This window comes from Arachis stenosperma, chromosome 3, assembly GCF_014773155.1.
Source record: "Arachis stenosperma cultivar V10309 chromosome 3, arast.V10309.gnm1.PFL2, whole genome shotgun sequence".
In the NCBI taxonomy this organism is placed as follows: domain Eukaryota; kingdom Viridiplantae; phylum Streptophyta; class Magnoliopsida; order Fabales; family Fabaceae; genus Arachis; species Arachis stenosperma.
Window position 1 is genome coordinate 7,070,593 of NC_080379.1, and position 19,927 is coordinate 7,090,519.

The window sequence follows — 19,927 nt, forward strand, 5'->3', positions numbered from 1 at the left end:
TTAACAAAATTAAATTCAATTCAATAAAGAAGAACACTGTACAATTTTACATGCCTTGTAATAGTCCTAATTGTTAGTACTTAGTAATATATACAACAATTTACAAACCTATCCACCACTACAAGTTGTGATTGCAGCAACTTGTGAAGAGAAAGCATATTAAAAAGGAATTTTCTAAGGTATGGATCCAAAAAAATATCTGGAGGTGTAGAACCAAACGTGTAGAGTGTGTGTGAATGACACCTGGATCTGACAATATCATTGATGAACTGCTGTGAATTCAGCTTTTTGTGGGACACTGTAGAAGGGCAGAGATCTGAGGGAAATCCCATATCAGTTTCTTCCAACTCTGTAGTGCATGAGCCTCTTGGTTCTTCTTCTTCACTTCTCAAGCCATCAACTACTGAAACAGCAGCATAACCTTCTCCCAAGTATATATATATGACACTTAAGAAATAATAATAATCATATCATAATAATATATAAAATATGGAGACTATTAATTAGTAGCATGACTTGTCAAGTTTGTATATATGCTGTGGGGATATTTATGCATGTGGAAATTTAGAAAATGCTATGGAGATGGAAGAGTTATTAGTCATCAATCACTTCCTGGTTTATTTGGGCATGTTGAGCATCACTTCCTGTTGTATTGTGCAGAAATTAGGCTATTTTATCATGGCATAAAAAAAGAAAAAATGAAAATTGCAATTTTATTCTAATGTATTTTATTTCATGTTATACTAATAAGGTTTTTTAATATTTTAGGTAAAAAATATTTGTACAACTTATTTTCCTCTATCCATGATCTATTTAATAAGAATAATAAGTACACAGTAAATTAAAAAAATATGTCTTTATATTGTTTTTTTTAGTAAAAAAATATAGTGATAAGAAGATTATAAGAAAATATAAGATTTTATAGTAATATGCTACACAAGAAGTAGCGTTGAATATTCTTTGGTATGTTCATAGAGAACATATATAATACAGAAAGAAATTAAACTAATGGATTGAACTTAGCATTAGTTATAATAATAATAATAATATCTTATGTACTGAGTTGAAATAAAATCTAATAGATTAAACTAACAACAAGTAAACTGATTCGAATCCAATAAATAAGTACATTATAAAGGTGGAATTTTCTTAAAATAACAAATAACTTCTATTTGCTTGTAGTAGTTTGAACAACTTTCTTAGAATTTTCTTAGACAATTGATTCCAACTTTTTACACAATGTTCCTATTATGTTTTTTTTCTTTTACCGTACAAATACACACACACACACACTAACCTAGCTATCACTGCTAGGATTTAAACCTGGTGTGTGGCTTAGTCTGAGATAAACACCTTTGTCATTATATCACATGCTTCAGCCACTTATTATGTGTATGTATAATATTAATCTCTCAATAATTTCCCTCATTCACAGTATAATTTACTAATGGACTTGGTTCCATATCCATCTTCAAACTTGAAGATCATTTGAGATAGCACTTCTAGAGACATTCTTACTGTGATTTAAAGCCATACTCTCCTTTGGCAAATTAATAGATGTCGCATAATATGTTATGAAGGCTAAAAAAGGTCTAACCCAAAAAATTCAATGTTCATTTTACAAAAACACTGCCAATGCAAATACTCCCGCAATCACACACCATTGGTAAGCCTAATTCCTTTAACCCTTTCTTGTGAAATTCCAAAATAAACATCACAAAACATGGGAAGCATCATTACAGGATCGACATCAAGTTTCAAAGCCAAATCAAGCCTAATAGCCGAGGCCACTGCACTCAGGGAAGCTATCATTATGGCAAAAAACTTAATGCTTGGAAAGACTATTATAGAATCAGATAGCCTAATTCTTGTTCAAGCAGTAAAATCAAAAGGAAAAATTTGGGAAATTGATGCAATCCTCAAAGATATTCTCATGCTTTCGAATGATTTGCAGGATACAGGGTTCACCTGGATGCCGAGAGAGAGAAACAGACTAGCTCATGAGATCGCAGTCAGGTCATCCCCCACCGGAAATTGCAAGCATTGTGAGAAGCGAAGCCAGAGTCAGAGCATGTTGAGTGAGCCTGCCATACCAAAACAAACTTGGTTGTGCTGCTCCCTTACCAAATCAGAGGGGTAGCCTGTGAAACCAAGGAGAAGATCTAATGTTAAGAACAGTAAAAGCAAGCTACAGAGGAGTGAAGGCCTATCAATTGGATCACCAACCTGAGAAGCTCCAACCATCATTTCCTAAAATTCCTACTTCATCAACTAACTCACAAACAGGACGGTTGTACTGACGCGACAGAGGCATGGCCACCATTGTCATGGAAGCAATAGCTGTATGAGGGGCAGCGACGGTGAAGCAGAGTTGTGGCAAAATTTCCAGCGGCAAACTTTTCTCCGGCAACTTCTATCCGGCGGCTTTTGGTGATGACGTTCTCTGTTATTATAACAGTGAGGTCCAAGGGGTGATTCTGCTCCGAAACCCGAGGTCAAAGTTGCATCAATAGGAGTCGCCGGCAAGGCAGACGAGGAGAGGGACGGTGGCGTCCTTGCTTCGATTTCATCATCGCCGAGCAGCAAGGATCCAATGGAAGGTGCAGGAGCCTTGTAGAAGATCGTCCAAGCAGATGAGGTGGCGGTGGAGCGCAAAAGGGGATATGAAGCGGGTCGTGGTTTTGAATTTGGGGGAATCGTGATTTTGAATTTGGGGTCATGAAGCGGATCAGGTTGGGATTCGGGTTTTCTGCTGTGGGTCTGGGCCAGTTGTGGCCCGGATAGCTTACCAAAAAAAAAAACTGTTACTGGGCTTTGCATGTATCTGATTTTCCTGTCAAATTTTTCTTTGCTGAGTTTGTAAATTTAAGTTACATCAATTTTTACAAGAGAAGATTCTAGACAAAATGCAAGGATGGAAAGAGAAACTTTTAAATCAAGCTGGAAAGGAGGTTTTGATAAAGGATGTTATACAGGCGATTCCAGTCTATGCCATGAACATCATCAAATTCCCCAAGTCTTTTTGCAGGAAAATTGAATCAGCAATTGCGAGATTCTGGTGGACTAACAATGGTAAGGAAAGAAGCATTCATTGGAAGAGCTGGACAAAAATGACTAAGAGCAAATTAAACGGAGGCTTCGGGTTTAAGGATTTTGAATGCCAAAACACAGCACTCTTGGCTAAGCAAGCTTGGAGACTGCTAAAGGAGGAAGATGCAATATGGGCTCGGATTCTAAAGGCCATTTACTATCCAAATTGCAGCCTATGGGAAGCGGGAAGAGGAGGTAACGCATCATGGATATGGAGGAGCATGTTGGAGGATAGAGATTTCCTCAGAAGGAAGGGAAGGTGGAGTGTAGGAAGTGGAGCAGGGATAGATATTTGGGAAGATAATTGGGTGGTAGGAATAGATAAGTTGGGGAGAGTCGGAGAAAATCAACATAGAAGAGTGAGCGAGCTAGTAAGAGAGGGCGAGGGCTGGGACTTAGACAAAATTCGGGATATTTTTCATGGTAACGTGCTTGAGCTGATAACAAGAACGCCCATTAGTTTGATTAATAAGAAGGATCATTTTGTTTGGCTGTATAGGAATGACGGACAGTATTCAGTCAGATCCGGATACCAGGCAGCGAAGGAAGAGAAAGATTCAAGGGAAGAGACAATGCTCGGCAAAGCTTCGACAAGTCAGAATTCGAAGGAGGTATGGGAGAAGATTTGGAGATTACCAGTACCGCAAAAGGTTAAAGTGTTTTTATGGAAAGCAGGGCATGGAATTCTGCCAGTGAACGCGAATTTATATCAGCGAAAAAGTGCCCCTACACCCAAGTGCAGTATATGCCAGGAACAAAATGAGACAATAGAACATGTGTTACTATTATGCCTGTGGACTAGAGAGGTGTGGTTTGGATCTAGTCTTCAAATCGTGCCTACGACTTATAATGTGGGATCTTTTGAAAAATGGTTGATGAACACAATTGACAAGATCAAGAGTCTGGAAGGAAATGAACAAGACAAAGTTTTGTGGAATTTAGGATGTGTTTGTTGGTGCATTTGGAAAGCTAGAAACCAGCACATTTTCCAGCAAATAAAACTCAATCCACAAAATACAATAATACATTCAGAACAGCTTGCAGCAAAATATCAGAATGCAACAAAGGACTTAAACAGAGATAACAAAGCTATAGCAGGCAGGAATGGAGAGAGTAGGAGAATCACCTGGAGGCCTCCTCCTCGCAACAAGGTGAAAGTAAACTTAGATGCGGCCTTTCACAGGGAAACAGGAATGGCAGCATCAGCAGAAGTGATCAGGGACTGGCAAGGAAAAATCATTACTGGAACATCATCAAAATTCAAGACCACATCAGCTTTAGCAGCTGAAGCACAGGCATACAGAGAAGCTCTTATACTCACTAAAAATCTACAGATAAGGAACTGTATAATTGAATCAGATTGTTTACCTCTGATTCAAGCGATCAAGGCAAGAATGCCCTTAGCTGAAGCAGACGCAATCATCAGGGACATTAAGCAACTGCTGGAAGAGGCTCCGGATGTGGGAACTACTTGGACTCCACGAGAAGGTAACATCTTAGCTCACCAACTGGCAGCGATGGCAGCGATGGCAGCAGGAAATCAGCTACAGAGGCAGTGGACAGTTATTCTGCCTATACAGGTCAGGAACATAATAAGAACAGAAGCAGGATTCACAAATCTTCAGAACAATCAAGGCAATCCAACTCAAGACAATCAGGTTTCAGTTTCAACCAACCTTCACGGAGGTCAAAGCGACGAAGGATTACCTGGGCGGGTGGAAACGGAAACCTGGAACAGCCATACATCTCAGGGGGAACGCCGGCTTCAACACACGGCTGTGCCTTGGCCGATGAAAGACTCCAGCAGGGACACTATCAACATAAGTAATATGCTTAGCGGAGGGGACGCTGTCAGATTCACTCCTGGGCAGAATCTCGCTCGGCAGAGGGGTAGCAGTGGACATATCACGGCTGTGAGTTTAGCAAGTTCAGGACGAGCTCAAGGGCACCACTGGGAGATTCATCGAGGGAGGGATGCCGCGCCGGTTGATTACGGCACACCTACAGGGAACGACAGGTCGGTGACACAGCTCAGGAAGACCCACAACAGGATCAGCGACATGCATAAGTCTTCTGAGCTTTGCACGGAGGTCCGTTGAAAATGGCGGAGCGGCGACGCCTTAAGCTCGACGAAGAAGAGGACACGATAGATTAAGGTCGGGCTTTGGGGGTATGGAGAGCAGGGCGAGTTCGGGTTGTGGTTTCTGGGTCTGGGCGAGTTCGGGTTCCGGGTTCTGGTCCGGGTCAGTCTTCTGGCCCATGGCCACGTCCAAAAAAAAAAGAAGATAAGATAATAGTGTAAGACTCCCTTTTGATCAAGTCGTTTTCATCTAATTCTCTTGACGGTTAACGGACGTGCCACATGTGAGGAGATTAGACATGATGTGTGTTCTCGAGTACCAAACTTGTACACAATCATTATCCTTCAACCACTTGGCTTCATCATGAACTTACAATTCACACTCCCCCTAAAGATCTCCTACAGTCCTATGCTTCCGTGTCCAAGTCTCCTTCCCCGTGGTCCTCCTCATAATCAACATCACTCAATTCTGAGTTGTAACAGTCTTCTCCATGACTCCAACCTTTGTCTTCTCTTGGAGCTGTAAGCCTCTTCAAGTTTTCCACCACAGTTTGTAGGCTTTGTGAGAAGGAAGAAGGAACATGCTCCTCATCAACATTTTCACTTGATTCTTCTTGTGGTCTTGAAATCATTGACCCTGACCCTGCCTTTGTCATCTTTACTTCTCCATAAGGCTCATCATTATCAAGTCTGCGTCTACAGATTCTGCAAAGCAGTCTCCTGAAACTTGAAAGTAATGCTGAGAAGCAGAGGCTACAGGATTGAGCACAACAATTTAAATTATCATCTAGCATGAATCGCGCTGGCTGTGCCTTTGTCATCCGTGCTTCTCCACAAGGCTCATCATCATCAATCCTACATCTGCAGGTACAGCAAAGCAGTCTCCTGTAACTTGAAAGTAATGCTGAGCAGCAGAGTCTACAAGTTTGAGCACAACTATTTGAATTAACATGTAGCACACCATGTTTTGAGTATGATGCTTCTAAAGCTTGTACAATACTAGCTGATGTCTCTTCAACTGAGCATGAAGAAGCCCTTGCACTTTCTATTTCCATATCATCCTCTCTTGATATGGTTTTAGTATTTGTAATAACTAGCAAGGATTGTAGCCTTGAGGACTCAGGATATGGACATGTGAATTGGATATCATTCATGTTTGTTTCTTTTTTGTACACATACACTCCCCATTCTCTTAGGCTTGTGTCTGGTTCACACACCACCTGAACTTGCTTCCAGTTATTATCATGTCCAATGCGTGCATCAAGCCTCTCCCATTCCTCGTCATTGAAGAAAGCTCGAAGGTCACACAGAAGCACATGATTTTCTGCAATATTTAAAGTATGCTTGTGTTGGCGCTGGACATTTACATGCTCGCTGTCGATAAACAAGTGAAGCTCAACTGCTTGGTAGTTCATTTTGCCAAACATGAATGCTAGAGCCACAGCAGGGAACTTGCAACGTGCCCAGAAGATTGGAATTCCGCCTTGATCATGATAGTGGAACCAATCTGGAATATCTGTCTGTGGCATCAAAACTTGTAATTTGTTTATCTCTTTACACACCTGTTACATCCAATAATACATAATAAACTTGCTTAGTGCTGATTTTCATTCTTCTTTCATCAATTCTTTTATGCATGCTCAAATGGAAAGAAATAAGATTAAACCTGTGACCATAGCATGCTTGACGTATCTGCTGTCAAGGAATTGCAATGTCTTGCATTTAATTTTTGAACATTAGAAGGAAGTTCTGGAATTTCTTGAAGCTTAAGGCAGTAGCTCACATCAAGACTTCTCAAGCAAATAGACTCTTTAATGCTTTCTGGGCATGACACAAAATAGTTTGACAATACGTTTAAGTCTTTCAAGTTTGGAAAACTCTGCATAATTACATGAAGATCTTCATTTGACAAACATGCATTGCTAAAATCCAAGGTCTCTAACTTTGGCCGGTGCTCTGCTTCAGAAAGCCTTCCTTTGGAACTTGTTAATAATTCTCGAAGTTGGGAACATCCTCCAATTTTCAAGGTGACAAAATTTGGCAACATAAATAAGCTACTTGGTAGATATTTTAGTTCCTTACAACCTGTCATATCTAAATAGCCAAGTCCACTAAGTTCAGCAAAAGAATCTGAAAGCTCTCTTAAAGCAGTATGTCTCAGAAATTTTTAATGGCTTATCATTCTTTCCCAGTATATCTGGGAAATGTGCAAGTCTACTACACAAGTCAAAGCTAAGATATTCAAGAGATGGCAAAGAGATTTGCGGCAGAAAACTCCTCAGTTGAGTGCATTCTGAAGCACTCAAATAAACAAGGTTAGGAAGAAAACCAAGTGAGTCATCAACCTTAACCAGTTTCTTACATCGATCAAGTATCAATTCTCTTAAACTTTTTGCTCCAGACACGTCAGGGAATTTAGTGATGGACTGACAGCAAGAGAAATTCATGCAAGTCAAATGCTCAAATTTCTGAAAAACAATGATCAGTTAGTTAATAACAACATTATGCCAATTTTGAGAAGAAAGGAACCATCAGCATATCTAACTTTCCCATTAGAGGAATGAGAAGAAGAGAATCAATTGTACCTGAAATGGCCTTTTCAATACAAGAAGACTAAAGCATAAATTGAAGGCAGCAATTTGCTCGGGATAAAAGCCAGGTGGAAGGGATTTTGAAGGATATCCCTTCCAATCAAGCAGCTTTAATTGATTCGGCAGATAAATAGGCCAAGATCGGAAACTCGTGTTCCGAACGATGAGAATCCTAAGTTTCTTCATCTTCTTAAAGAGAGTATCACTCCAATTAACCCCTTCTGGCAAATCAAGTTTTATACCTTCAATTTTAGCACTTCCCTTTAACACGAGTAAAAAAACATCAAAAGTTATTTACATGGCATTAATTCCTAGTGAGAAGGGGATTCAATATTTTGATTAAAGATAGCAATTTATTGGTGTACTTACTGTATTTTTTGTTAGTACTTCAAGAACATCTTCTCGAAACCATAATCTGCTTCGTTCGCCAGCTTCTTTTGGTGCCTCCTGCTTAACAATGTCTCTACCCATGTCCTTTATTAAGTCATGCATCCTCAAGTAACCATGTTCAATAGCTATGAGAGATTTATCAATTAATATTCTGATGCCATCTTCTGAGTAGAATCCACACCCATCTAGTATTCTTTTAACATAATCCGATCTCATTCCATTAAAGAAGCATGCTATGTCAAGGAAAATCTCCTTTTCATTGTGCTGCAGACTGTCATAGCTTATTCTAAGAATACTTTGAATATCTATATGAGGATTCTTTTCATATTTGTTCAGTGCAGACTTCCCCTCTTTCAAATCTTTGTCAATCAAATTCGAGCCTATAACTTTTAAAGCTAATGCAAGGCCTTTGGCATATCGAATTGCTCGATTGCACATGTCTTCATAGTTTGTGGGCGGGCTACTCGTTTTGAATGCATTCTGACAAAACAGCTGGAGAGAATCATGTTCATTCAGCATTGGCATATCATAAATCCTTTTGACCTGATGAACTGCTAGCAAATATTTATCCCTTGTCGTTATGATAATCCTACTTCCAGAACCAAACCAAGCACATCCTCCTGCTAGTGCTTGTAACTGTTCAATTTTATCAACATCATCAAGAACTATAAGAACTCTTTTTGTGCAAAGTCTCTCTTTTAATGTGGAGATTCCTTCATCAACACTGCCCAACTTGACTTTTCCCTTCTGAAGAATTTTTGACAGTAGCATTTGTTGTAGGCATACTTTACCCTTTTCTTGACTTGAAGTTTCTCTCACATTGAAAAGAAAACAAGCACCTTCAAACTGATTGCAGAGAGAGTTATACAAAGCTTTTGCAAGCGTTGTTTTGCCAATTCCGCCGATTCCAAGAATCCCTAACATGAATGTGTTGTCATTAGACTCAATATCTAGAATGGACTTCAGTCTTGCAACTTGGTACTGCAATCCAACTACATGCTCCTCAATGGGCAGTTGCTTAGCAGATACTTTAGTACTGATCTTGTTCACAATATCTTGAATAAACTCAAATTCATAGCTGCAAATGTAGAAATGAAATGGTTTAATGCAATTTTTTTCAGTAGTAGGGAATTATTTCTTCAAAACAATAGACTAGAATTGTCATTTAGCAACTAACATTTCTACAGCTCTAAATTGTTTCATTTCAATTATATAAACAAAGAAAAAGGTATTCCTGCATATACCATATAGTTAGTACCCTGAATTTGTTACCATTTTAAGAGCTACAAAATATATGCATTGTTAGCCATTTTTATCTTCGTAGATTTGTATCATTCATACTTGGAAACCAAAATGACTTGTTAGTACCAAAAGGATCAGGATCAAAGTAAGTAGTATTAGTTAATTTACTCACCCTTGTTTCAAATGAAACCCTTTCATGTTGGAGATTTCAGCCAAAGCTTCCTTCCACTTCTGAACCTTCTGAGACTCATAACAATACCTAATTTCATGAGCATCCATGGCTTGCTTGTAACTATTATTCTGATGCCTTACATCAGAGGGATCTACTTTGTAGAAGATCGGAAAAACGAGCTGGTTCTTCTCCTTGTGACATTGGAGGATCTTGACAAGCTCATCAAGACACCATGCTGAGGTTGCATAATTTTCGGAGAAAACAACGATTGAAACCTTTGAGTCTTCAATGGCTTTTAAGAGTTGTGGTCGAATTGTTTCTCCTTCTGTTAGATATTCATCATCCATGAAGGTGATGATTCCCTCGCGGCACAGAGCTTCATAGAGATACCCTGTGAATGTTTCACGCGTGTCTTTACCCCTGAAACTCAAGAAAACTTCATAGTTTTTATTAGTCTTTGTTTCAGAAGCTGCTACTGTTCTTGCCATCACTTCAATAGCATAAAACTCAAACACAGTACTATCATGAAAAATGAACCAATATTTGCAGAAGGAGAATGATTCACTCACACAAGAAGCATGAACTTTGACTTACATTTTAGTCTTCTTTTTTTACATTTTATTTTAACGTGTATTTCTAGCTTTCTTGACTTTAATAATTGGTTTCTGGAGCTAAGGAGCTTTGCTCAATGAAAAGAAATAAAGAATACATGTACTTCTTACCTCCTCCTATCAGTTTCAAATGAGTGATTTTATAACATAATATATAAAAAATATAACATAAATCAAACAAAAAAATAAAACCTATACAAAAATTTAACAAATTCAAAAAAATATTTTTTTTAAGTTAGAAATAAGACTCAAATTTGAGACCGCTATTTGAAAAAAAAAAGACCATGTCATTTAAGTTATAATTCGTTAACATTATGATACTACTTCCTTACTAAAAAGACAAAAAAATTATTAATTAACTCCTATGTCATGTGTAGATATTAAAGAAAAATGGCCGTTGAATAATATTTTTTATGGTTCATCAGTTTTTCGTCAGTCCGATTCAATTTTGATAACTATACCTTAAATAACTTGTGTTCACAGCATAAAAACTCCACATCATCTTAACCATTAAAATATTTTAATTTAAATCTTAATGGTTACAAACCATGGCGTACTAAAATGCCACGAAAGTTACATTACTTCACCTGACACGTTTCCCATATTTTATACTCTACATATTTCTTACTATTTGAGCATAGTTGTGGCTATCGATCTCATTCTCCGGGTGTTGAATTAGTATTTTGGATTATTTTACATGTGCTGGTGCTTTTGGGATCACGGAACAATCACCAGTCATCATCACGTTCTGGGCAATGAACAACACGTTCTGGGCAATGAACAATATGTTATGCATATCAACTCTCAAGTCTCAACTGTTATAGGCTCCCAAGTGTGAAATTCAAGATCCTAAATTTCTTTTGAAAGCTTCTGCGTCTGCATATTTTGTTGAAAGAGTAAATATCTGGGTCTTTACTCATTTGCTGAGTGGTCGATGCCACATAGATGATAGAACATGCATTTACATTTGAAATAGCCTCAAGATTCCATTCAATGATTTTGCCAACCGTGAGTACTGAGTAGCGATGTACAAATTGTTTCTGCCACTCTGCCACTCTGCCGTTTTTTATTTTGCTGGTTACTGTTCATGATTTTCAATCTTAACATGCAATATTAAATTTTTCAAACGGAAAATGTAGATAAAGCAGTCAGATACCCATGTCAAGTTCATCACTAAAAGATAAATGTCTAGTAAATTGGAATTATTATTTTATATGCATTCAAGGTTTCAATATGGATGATTACTCACTTTTGCTTAAATGGTGATTGCTACGTAAATTCGTCTGTAAATCGTGTCACTTTAAAAATTTTAACTGCTTGTAAGTGCAGTTCTCTAATCACTATTCCTTTCCTTCTTTTTTCACTTCTCTGTTACCCATATACTTTTTATCGTTTTTACTAGTATCAATGATTCTCACAAAGCATATCTACAACTACTTACTTGAAAACCCTTTCTTTTGTCGATTCCCATCTCAAAAAACAGCAGTAATATGCCATTTCTCATGAATATCACTCCATAAATCCCATTTGGTAGTTTATAAATATCTTATTCAATTCAAATACCTTAATCTGCAAACCATTTTCTAAAACAAACAAACTTTTTCCTTGCAAGTTTATTAACTTATTATATTAAACATTTATCTACTGACGGATAATAAGCTAACTTTACCAACACAAGGATAGGACGCAAACATTGCCAGACAAACATGCAATAGATTGGATGCATTACAAATAATCCGCAGAGTAGGGTAACTTACACCGAAAATGCATAACTTCATGAAGGGTTTTGAGCATTTAACCATGTACTCATGAAGCATATCTGTTGTCAGCATAGATAAGTTGCTATAACTGTCCTCTTATCTGCCAAAATTTAAATGATAATACCTATAGAAAGTGAAAGAGAATACATGATACTACCTTCTCTCAAGGGGAATGTAACTCTTGTTAACAAGGGTCTTCTCCTTGAACGGTTGAGTAGAGGGATCAGCTAGACTGGGAACCCTAGAGACACTACCCTTCCCTTTCTTAGCATTTGGTCCCACCACCTCTATCATATATTTCCACCCATCGATTGGTCTCCTCCGACTAAATATATGAGTCTTGATAAAACTAGCGATCTGCATTCCAGATTCACAAGATTGTGAATAATAAGTGCTGCAAATAAGGACTGCGGAAGAAATTTGAAGATATAACTGACTGACATTATAGAAAACCAGAATGTATCCATGAACTTCATTGTTTGTGAAAATGGTGTTAGTGCCTTGTTTTGGCACTCGAAATGCATAATTTGAATATATTTGTAGACAAACCTGAAACTTGCTATAAGCAATTCGACGCTCAAATTCCTGGAGAAGTATATCCTCTTCTCTCTGGGACATCTCCCATATGTTTCCATCTTGAGATTTAGATATTGTTTCCCATCCATCAGGCATGTTTTTGAACTCAGAAGTTGGAACTTCCGTGTTGTTCAGATCATTGTTGCCGGAGTCGAAGATGCTACAAGTGTTTAGAGCATTAAGTGCAACACACAGAAATAGTATAGCACTATTGTATATGTAATTGAAATTATTGAAGTTGCTGTAGCAAACATAAATTAGGAAAGGAGGAGGATTACAACACCATTTAGCTAAATAAAAAATGGAATTTCATCACATAGAAAAGCACTACACTGAGCTATACTTTGTCCAAACTTCAAGCCTAATTATCTATTTATAACATGGGGTGTGTCATAGAATAATTAGAAATGAATCACGGGCATTAGCAAAAAGATTAAGTTATCAGGAGAGCTGGTCATTATTAACACTAGAAAATGGAATAAACTAGGATTAATTGATAAAATGAGATATTATCAAACACTCCTGAATCCTTGCTAAGAGTTTTCAAAAATTATACATGGTGCCATGTTTATATTTAACATGAGAAACTATCGTTTTATAATTTATTAATTTTGTTTTAGATAGACAACCATGTTGAATGGCAACTTGTCAAAGCAACATATACATTAACATTCCCATTGACGAGACCACATTCAACACAAATTTGACATGCCCTACTCTATTAAAATAGCTATAATGCCTCATAAGATGGTGTGCAGTCACCAATAACATAAAGACATTAAGGCCTCAGTGCCTCACAAAGCCGACTTGAGTTCAATTCTTGAGATTTCTCATTTATGGATTATTATAAAAATGTAAGAGCAATACTATATGACCAACAAATTTATCATATTTTACCAACACTTGGCCAATAAAAATATTTTTATACTAAATTCAAAACCCTACACCCTAAATCTTAATAGTATAAAAATAAAGTGTTACCTAATATTGATAAAAAGTGTTGGCCTCTCACATTTCTCAAAATGTAAATTATAGTAAGTACCTCATTGATCTCAAAGCTCTACACTAAGACAGCTCTTCCCTGCAACATAAAATTTATGTTTATCTCATAAAACTAGGAACCCTAAACTTCACTAACGTGGTCCAATCACATCTAAAATTCTCCTCACTCATCAGTATGAGGCAACTTCAACTGACCAACTCTGAATACTTACTCAATCCAATTAAGGGACCATCCACACCATGCATTAATATTACAAAACCTTCATTATTTGAAGAGAAAAGTAACAATTAGATCTTTGAAGATGTTAAACTTGGATTAATTAGTCCTTGAAGAAAAAAATATACTAATTAAGTTCTCCGAGATAGCAAACGGTGGAAATGTATTTCCTTCTATCAATGAATAGTGCGAAACAAAACAAAATTGTCCATGTATTTCGTTATTTATGGTAGTACATGTCTCGTTACTATCACATCACATAAACATAAAAACGATATAGTTTTGAATAATGAAACATTATTATCTTTTGAGTTTTTATATATTCTTTATATCTTTATTTATCACAAATCCTATCAAAACAAACAAGTTAAATTTCACTTCAAAAGTTGTTATCTATATGCCTAACTGTCATAAATGGATACTTCAGATAATTACCAATACATATAGATATCACTATTAAATTTTAGTTGATAAATTAATAGGAGGACATAATGTATCCACCATTTGATATCTGAAGAACCAAATTGATACTTTTTTTTTCTTTTTTTTTTTTTCTTTAGGACTAAATAGTCCGAAGTCAAAATCTTCGGGACCTAATTGTCCCTTTATTCTTATTTGAAAATAATAAAATAAAAGTAAAAATAGAAATGCAGTTCCAATTTTCAACACCGAAATTACAAGAGAGAGAGGCATACTCCGAGCAGCTATCAAGCAATCTCTGAATGTCATCGCCGCCGCTGCTGCCATTGGAATCCCCCAACTTAGCCTCCTCGAGCTTCTCAATCTCCTTAACCCACAGCCCAGCGTGCACCCTTTGCTTCCTCAACCGGTAATCCTTCTTCATATTCTCCACGCTATAAACGGCACCATTTTGCACCTTCTCTTTCTCCTTCGATCCCTTCTTTCTCCTAACCTCCCAATTCTCGTTCATCTCCTCCACGAACGCCTTCGTCTCCGCGTCAGCATGAGCTTCGGTTTCCGCCACCGCAACGCCGGCGGAAATGGCGGTGGAGGAAGACTGCCGCAAGGACGTGGAGGGGGAACCAAAGTTAACGTCGGTCTCCCATGGCGCCCGAGACTTGGGCGTGAGATCCTCCGGAAGCCACGCTGACTCCCACGCCTCGTTCCATTCATCTTCGCCGTTGCCGGAATGGCGCCCCGACGACCAGAACCTCGCCGCGGGAAGTTCGTCGGAAATTTTGAGATAGGGTTTGGCGGCAACGGTGAAGGACGGTGCGTTTAATTGCTTGGGTTTTGATAGTGAGATAGAGGTTGCGATTCTTCGAAACGCTTGCATTTTTTGTTTGTAGAAATTAGGAAGCTAAGTAGCGAAGTAGGCAAGCAGCTAAGCGCTACTCAGACCCGGAAGTAGGCATTGGATTCGGAGTGTAAGAGGGTAGAACATAGGGTAATATCGGCTATTCGTCATTGGGCTTATAGCGTTGGGCCCATATGAAAAAGTAGGCCCTATTCTAAAGGGTTCCCAAAAAATTGAAACGCTACCATGACTCGGGGGCAAGAGAGTTTTTATTATTAAGCCCGGTTTAAAAAAATAGCTTAATTAATCTACTTTTGAAAAAATAGCTTAAATAATAAATGACTATATTAAAAGTAGTTTAAAAGTTAATTTGTGTTTGAATTTTTAGTTTTAAAAGTGCTTATTTTATAAAAATGTGATAAAAAGTAGTAGTATTATGAGAGAAGTTATTTTTTTAACTTTTCTATAAACTCCTGAATAGCTTTTTAAAAAGCTGCAATTTGGTTTTGAAAATTACACTAGACATTAATACTATTACTTTTCATAAGTCAAAAGTTTAAAAAAAATTACTTTTAAATCTTCTCAAATGGCCCTAAGTCTTTTGTCTCTATCATTTGAATTTAATGTTAAGTTGTAATATTATAGAAACTAACATTATATTTAGGAAATATTTGTAAGGATAAATAAATAAATCATAAGTTAAAAGGACACAAAATTATTTATTTCTAAAAGTAAAGTAAATAAAAGTAATACAGAAGACACATTAAAAGGTATTAAGAATAAGAATGAAAAAAACTATAAAATAAGCGTAGGAAGGTAGGATCTTATGATATGGTAATTGTGAAGTTCATAACAATATACTCTAAAATCTCAGCTTTCCTAAAGTCTAATAAAAGGCTTGAAATATTCTTTTTGACTCATTTAAATACATGAAAAGTGTGTGTGTTTCAGTGATCAAGAAGCTTACAGAAAGATCCCCCAAATGTATATATATGCTGTCACAGTATTTACACCTTACAAGTAATGTTAGTTTATATCAGGAAAAACGCCATCATCTAGCCATTGGTGAATTAATTAATATCTTTTGTGTCTTTTGAAACAGTTGATCAATGTAGTTGGCACCAACTGCTTAACACCGTTGCAAAGCCTCCTAACTAACTTTTGAAGAGTCTTATAGAGTGGGAATTGCATCCATGCAAATATAGCCACAAGAAGGAATCCAGCACAATAGAACAAAATAGAAGTCCATTCCTTGTTATCCAACCGAATCGTCAGCAAAACGGTTGCGCTGAATGCCAGCATTGTGCACACCAATGAGAAGAACAGCAATGCAAATCCCAGGCTGAGCTTTCTTGGGAGGGACTTGTAGAAATCCCATAGCTCGAACGGTGATGTCAGGATTGAAAGGAACATCACCACTGAGGCAAGTGAGCTCACAAGGGCCACAACATCAGTGATAGTGAAGAAGAGGAACACTCGTGAGCCGAAGAACACTGGCGTGCCATTTTGGCTCCCACCTGGGATTGTGTAGGCCGCCGCAAAGACAACTGTGGCAACAAGAACTGCTACGGTGGAGCATGATTGAGCTGTCTCCTTTATCCAGGACTTTGCCTCTTTGTGCATATCCTGATGCTCCATTTCCAAAACATCTTTCGCAGTTAGGCCATCTTTGTCACAATGCATTAAGTAGTGAGGAGGAACAATCCTTCTCACTCTCTGTACCAATAATTTGTAATGAACCAGTTAATTTTAATCAATTTGAATATAGGACAAAAGCAAATCACAATTCAGAAAGGGTCATAGAGCTGCTTACTTCGTACCAACGCAACTCGTCTTGCAGTTGGAACGCCACGCCAGGGAGCCGTTGCTCCTTGTAAAACTCCATTCTAGCAACTTGGTGCAAGAGAGTGCGACCTTCCCCGGTTATCCTGTGTATCAATGATTTGAATGCAGAATTTCTCTTTATCAGATTGAAGATTTTAAGCTGCCGGTGCTTCACAGCCATGTGTAGAACATTGTGTTCATCCTGACTAACATGACTAATAGCCTCAGGATTCATGTCAATGATTTTTTCAACAATTTCTATGATTCCTGAGCCGGCTGCCATGAGAAGAGGTGTGTAGTTTTTAAAATGGGATGCTTCGGAAATGGATTCCTTGAGCAAAGGTTTGCTGATTCTAGAATGAGCTATTTCAACTAACTGGCGTTTCTCCTTCATCAGCTGAATTTCTTTAATTCTGTCTAGTTTGGAGGAAAGAATTGGCAACACAATCAATGGTTGAAAATTTGAATGAAAAGAAATCTGCCATGAGAAGTCCTTCTGCACTAACAACTCAGCCAGACACTCTGCTAACTTGTGTTGTTTCTTCTTTTGCCAAATATGTCCAATCCCATTGAACTCTGCACATGATCAACCATAAAATTGATCAAAAAGAAAGCAATCCTACAACAAAATCTAGTTAGTTCAATTAGTAATTCAACTATTTTCTAAGGATAACATAGAGTTACTAACATTAAATCAGATGCCTGAAGATAAAAGATAATCTGTTGCTAAGAAAGCTTTGTTTATATTTTAACTTGTATGGTATATACCTTTAGCCAGAATTTTCCATATAGAATAGCTGATCCTTGAAAAAGCAGCAAATTGATGAACTTTACTCACATGAAAAGGGCCGGAAAACAATTTCGTTAGGAAATCCATGTGCTTAGTAATGTAAACAAAAAAACAAAAGAATGCTGCTGTCCGGGGGAGTACCGGGTTGCTTTGCCTCATCCAGTGGACCACTTTCTAGATCTGTTTTCTGTCTGAACACAACACTCTCTTCCTCCTCCTCTCCCTTCTCATCATAATCATCATCAATTTCATATCCTTCGTCTGGAAGCACTGCGTCAACCAAATTATAATAAAGGTAAACAATTATGCCAATGTTGGAAAATTGAATGTAGAAATGGGAAATAGGAATGTACAATAATACATAAGGTTCTTCACTGCTCCAATTGAGGGGGTTTGGCTCCGAAAAACAAGAGGCATGTTGGCAAGAAGTTGAAGACATGTCAACCCATCCATATCCTTGTGTTGAGCCAAATTTCCATCCAATTTCAATAACCAAATAGCAACATCTGCACCATAAAGTGACACTCTTCGTTTTATTATAGTATAGAGATACATTAAGTTATGAATATGCCAAACTTATAGAGTGATAGATATTATGGAATGGACAAATTACTATACTATATATCATACTTATTACCATAAGCATACTATTCAATGACAACTATGAAATTAGGGAGAGACCTACCAAAGAATTGACCAAGAATGCAAGCATGAAGAATGGAACATCTATCAAATCTTACAAAATGACTTCTTATGTCACCAACCACATGTTTTGCCATATACTTGAGCATCTTCAGCTTTCCAAGCTTGGCAGCCCTGAACAGAGGGGATTCACCAGAATCATTTCTTACCTCTACAAGGGGCTCATATGGTTCTTCTTGCTGCAGCTCCTTCTCCAACTTGAACACAACACCAGCCATTTCGACCATTGTGCAAAAGATAATCTCATGCAGAAGGGTGTTATTGACGCAATTCCCCATCCTCATCGCGCGCCACCTTTCTTGTCGAGGAAGCATCTCCAGAAGTTCCTTCAAGAGATTTGGACTATTGGAGTGAGTCGCAATGTGGATGGCAGTGTTCCCAAATAAGTCAAGCGGTTCAAGTAATCGCATCCTATCTTCTTCAAAAAATTTCTTGAATTCCCTCCAGTTTTCCCTCCTAGCAGCCCTTTGAGCACTTATCATTTTCTCATCAAACATAGAGATTTGTTCTTTTATTGATTCTCTCTCACTCTCAGCCATTTCCCCCTTTGATTCTCTCTTTTTCTCACAGCAATATATGCACTCTATATCTACTCATGCATGTGCGGATTAATTAGCTAGCTAGTGATTAATAATGTTTTTCGTAGGATTAAGAAGCTCTCATTAATCATGAATGTTAAAATAACATAGAAGTCTGTGTCCTTTGGTTTAGCACCAATTCTTGATTAGTATCACAAGGAAGGTTTAATGCCCCGTTTAAAGCATCTAATCACTAAAAGCAACCTCTTTCTTCCTGTTTTAAACCGTGGCCATTATTCTTTGCTTACACAGATAAGAGATAACAGATGTAAAACAATTTACCTCCCTGCTATAAACCTCTTAGATATTATAAAATGTTACCTGCACTCTTTTGTATGTTAGAAGCTATTGCAATTAACCCCATCCATTGGTACTTTTAAGATTAATTGTGATGCTAGTTATTTTGGTTCGGATGATAGTGTTGGTTTTGCTTGTGTTATTAGAGATTTTAATGGGAGTTGGCAAAGGGAGTGTTTGGGAATGATTGAGAGTAATAGTATTCTTCAAGGAGAATTGTTTGCTATTTGGAGAGGATATCTCTTAGCTTGGGATGTGGGTCAACAAGATGTTATTTGTGAGACGGATTGTGTGGAAGCATTTAATCTTGTTACTCAAGATGGTTTTGGGTTTATTGATCCATTGGTCTCAAAATAAGAGATACCATGCATTAGAATTGGCGTGTTGACTTTCGTTTGATTATGAGAGATGCAAACACGGTGGCAGATACTATGGCAAAGATGGCGATAAAGTTACAACTTTCGCATGTGGAGCTTCTTTCATCTTGGGAAAGAGTTTCAGAGTAATCTTAAACGGGACTGCCCTCTATTTAAGCAGTTCCTTGTTTTGTTTGTTTTGTTTTTCTTTGTTTAATTTATTTCCGTCACAAAAAAAAACCCTTAAAAATTATATCAACAGTACTTCAATTCATCACATGTTTAGTTTGTGTCTCGAATCATTGAATTTTGGAATAATTTCCTATTATTCCAATTCACACTTCCATGCACACAAGGACACGAACTACACAACCAATAATCATAACAGAAA

General features: G+C 37.5%; 3 protein-coding genes across 13 annotated transcripts; all 3 read right to left on the bottom strand.

Annotated features, from left to right (window-relative positions):
* LOC130968507 (TMV resistance protein N-like) lies at positions 1 to 10,187 on the bottom strand. 5 transcript variants are annotated; one of them, XM_057893810.1, is made up of 9 exons: positions 9,566 to 10,187; positions 8,131 to 9,229; positions 7,756 to 8,022; positions 6,837 to 7,638; positions 4,798 to 6,732; positions 4,459 to 4,662; positions 4,217 to 4,332; positions 1,969 to 2,141; positions 1 to 421 (listed from the first exon to the last, which is right to left on the bottom strand). In XM_057893810.1, the coding sequence occupies exons 1-4, from the start codon at positions 10,051 to 10,053 to the stop codon at positions 7,288 to 7,290; spliced, it is 2,205 nt and encodes a 734-aa protein (XP_057749793.1). In that variant the 5' UTR covers positions 10,054 to 10,187; the 3' UTR covers positions 1 to 421; positions 1,969 to 2,141; positions 4,217 to 4,332; positions 4,459 to 4,662; positions 4,798 to 6,732; positions 6,837 to 7,287. The 5 variants fall into 5 exon arrangements, with proteins under 5 accessions (XP_057749793.1, XP_057749790.1, XP_057749789.1 ...); XM_057893807.1 differs by having other exon boundaries at positions 1 to 2,141; positions 4,217 to 4,312; XM_057893806.1 differs by having other exon boundaries at positions 1 to 2,141.
* Positions 10,188 to 10,564: 377 nt separating this feature from the next.
* On the bottom strand, positions 10,565 to 15,094 carry LOC130968508 (protein GAMETE CELL DEFECTIVE 1, mitochondrial-like). 7 transcript variants are annotated; one of them, XR_009081683.1, is made up of 6 exons: positions 14,427 to 15,094; positions 12,486 to 12,672; positions 12,094 to 12,293; positions 11,934 to 11,995; positions 11,142 to 11,257; positions 10,570 to 11,052 (listed from the first exon to the last, which is right to left on the bottom strand). XR_009081683.1 is itself a non-coding variant. In XM_057893813.1 (5 exons), exons 1-4 carry the CDS (start codon positions 15,026 to 15,028, stop codon positions 11,983 to 11,985), a joined length of 1,002 nt encoding a protein of 333 aa, XP_057749796.1. In that variant the 5' UTR covers positions 15,029 to 15,094; the 3' UTR covers positions 10,570 to 11,275; positions 11,934 to 11,982. The 7 variants fall into 7 exon arrangements, 5 of the variants coding, with proteins under 5 accessions (XP_057749799.1, XP_057749796.1, XP_057749794.1 ...); XR_009081682.1 differs by having other exon boundaries at positions 10,565 to 11,052; positions 11,142 to 11,995; XM_057893813.1 differs by having other exon boundaries at positions 10,570 to 11,275.
* A 969-nt stretch (positions 15,095 to 16,063) lies between these two features.
* On the bottom strand, positions 16,064 to 18,844 carry LOC130965415 (ankyrin repeat-containing protein ITN1-like). Its single transcript, XM_057890180.1, has 5 exons — positions 18,289 to 18,844; positions 17,957 to 18,109; positions 17,745 to 17,873; positions 16,803 to 17,389; positions 16,064 to 16,705 (listed from the first exon to the last, which is right to left on the bottom strand). Exons 1-5 carry the CDS (start codon positions 18,842 to 18,844, stop codon positions 16,064 to 16,066), a joined length of 2,067 nt encoding a protein of 688 aa, XP_057746163.1.
* Between the last annotated feature and the right edge of the window lie 1,083 nt (positions 18,845 to 19,927).

Bases quoted from the DNA above. Each gene is read 5' to 3' on its own strand.
- LOC130965415 (XM_057890180.1), bottom strand. From the start codon at position 18,844: ATGGCTGAGAGTGAGAGAGAATCAATAAAAGAACAAATCTCTATGTTT. The intron at 18,110-18,288 runs GTAGGTCTCTCC...TTTATGGTGCAG, and splicing joins CATTCTTGGTCAATTCTTTG to ATGTTGCTATTTGGTTATTG. The intron at 17,874-17,956 runs GTACATTCCTAT...TGGTTGACGCAG, and splicing joins GAAGAACCTTATGTATTATT to TGCTTCCAGACGAAGGATAT.
- LOC130968508 (XM_057893813.1), bottom strand. From the start codon at position 15,028: ATGCAAGCGTTTCGAAGAATCGCAACCTCTATCTCACTATCAAAACCC. The intron at 12,673-14,426 runs GTATGCCTCTCT...AAACACTTGTAG, and splicing joins TTGCTTGATAGCTGCTCGGA to CATCTTCGACTCCGGCAACA. The intron at 12,294-12,485 runs GTTTGTCTACAA...TCTGGAATGCAG, and splicing joins TTGCTTATAGCAAGTTTCAG to ATCGCTAGTTTTATCAAGAC.
- LOC130968507 (XM_057893807.1), bottom strand. From the start codon at position 10,053: ATGGCAAGAACAGTAGCAGCTTCTGAAACAAAGACTAATAAAAACTAT. The intron at 9,230-9,565 runs GTGAGTAAATTA...CTACATTTGCAG, and splicing joins GGGTTTCATTTGAAACAAGG to CTATGAATTTGAGTTTATTC. The intron at 8,023-8,130 runs GTAAGTACACCA...CTCGTGTTAAAG, and splicing joins AAGTACTAACAAAAAATACA to GGAAGTGCTAAAATTGAAGG.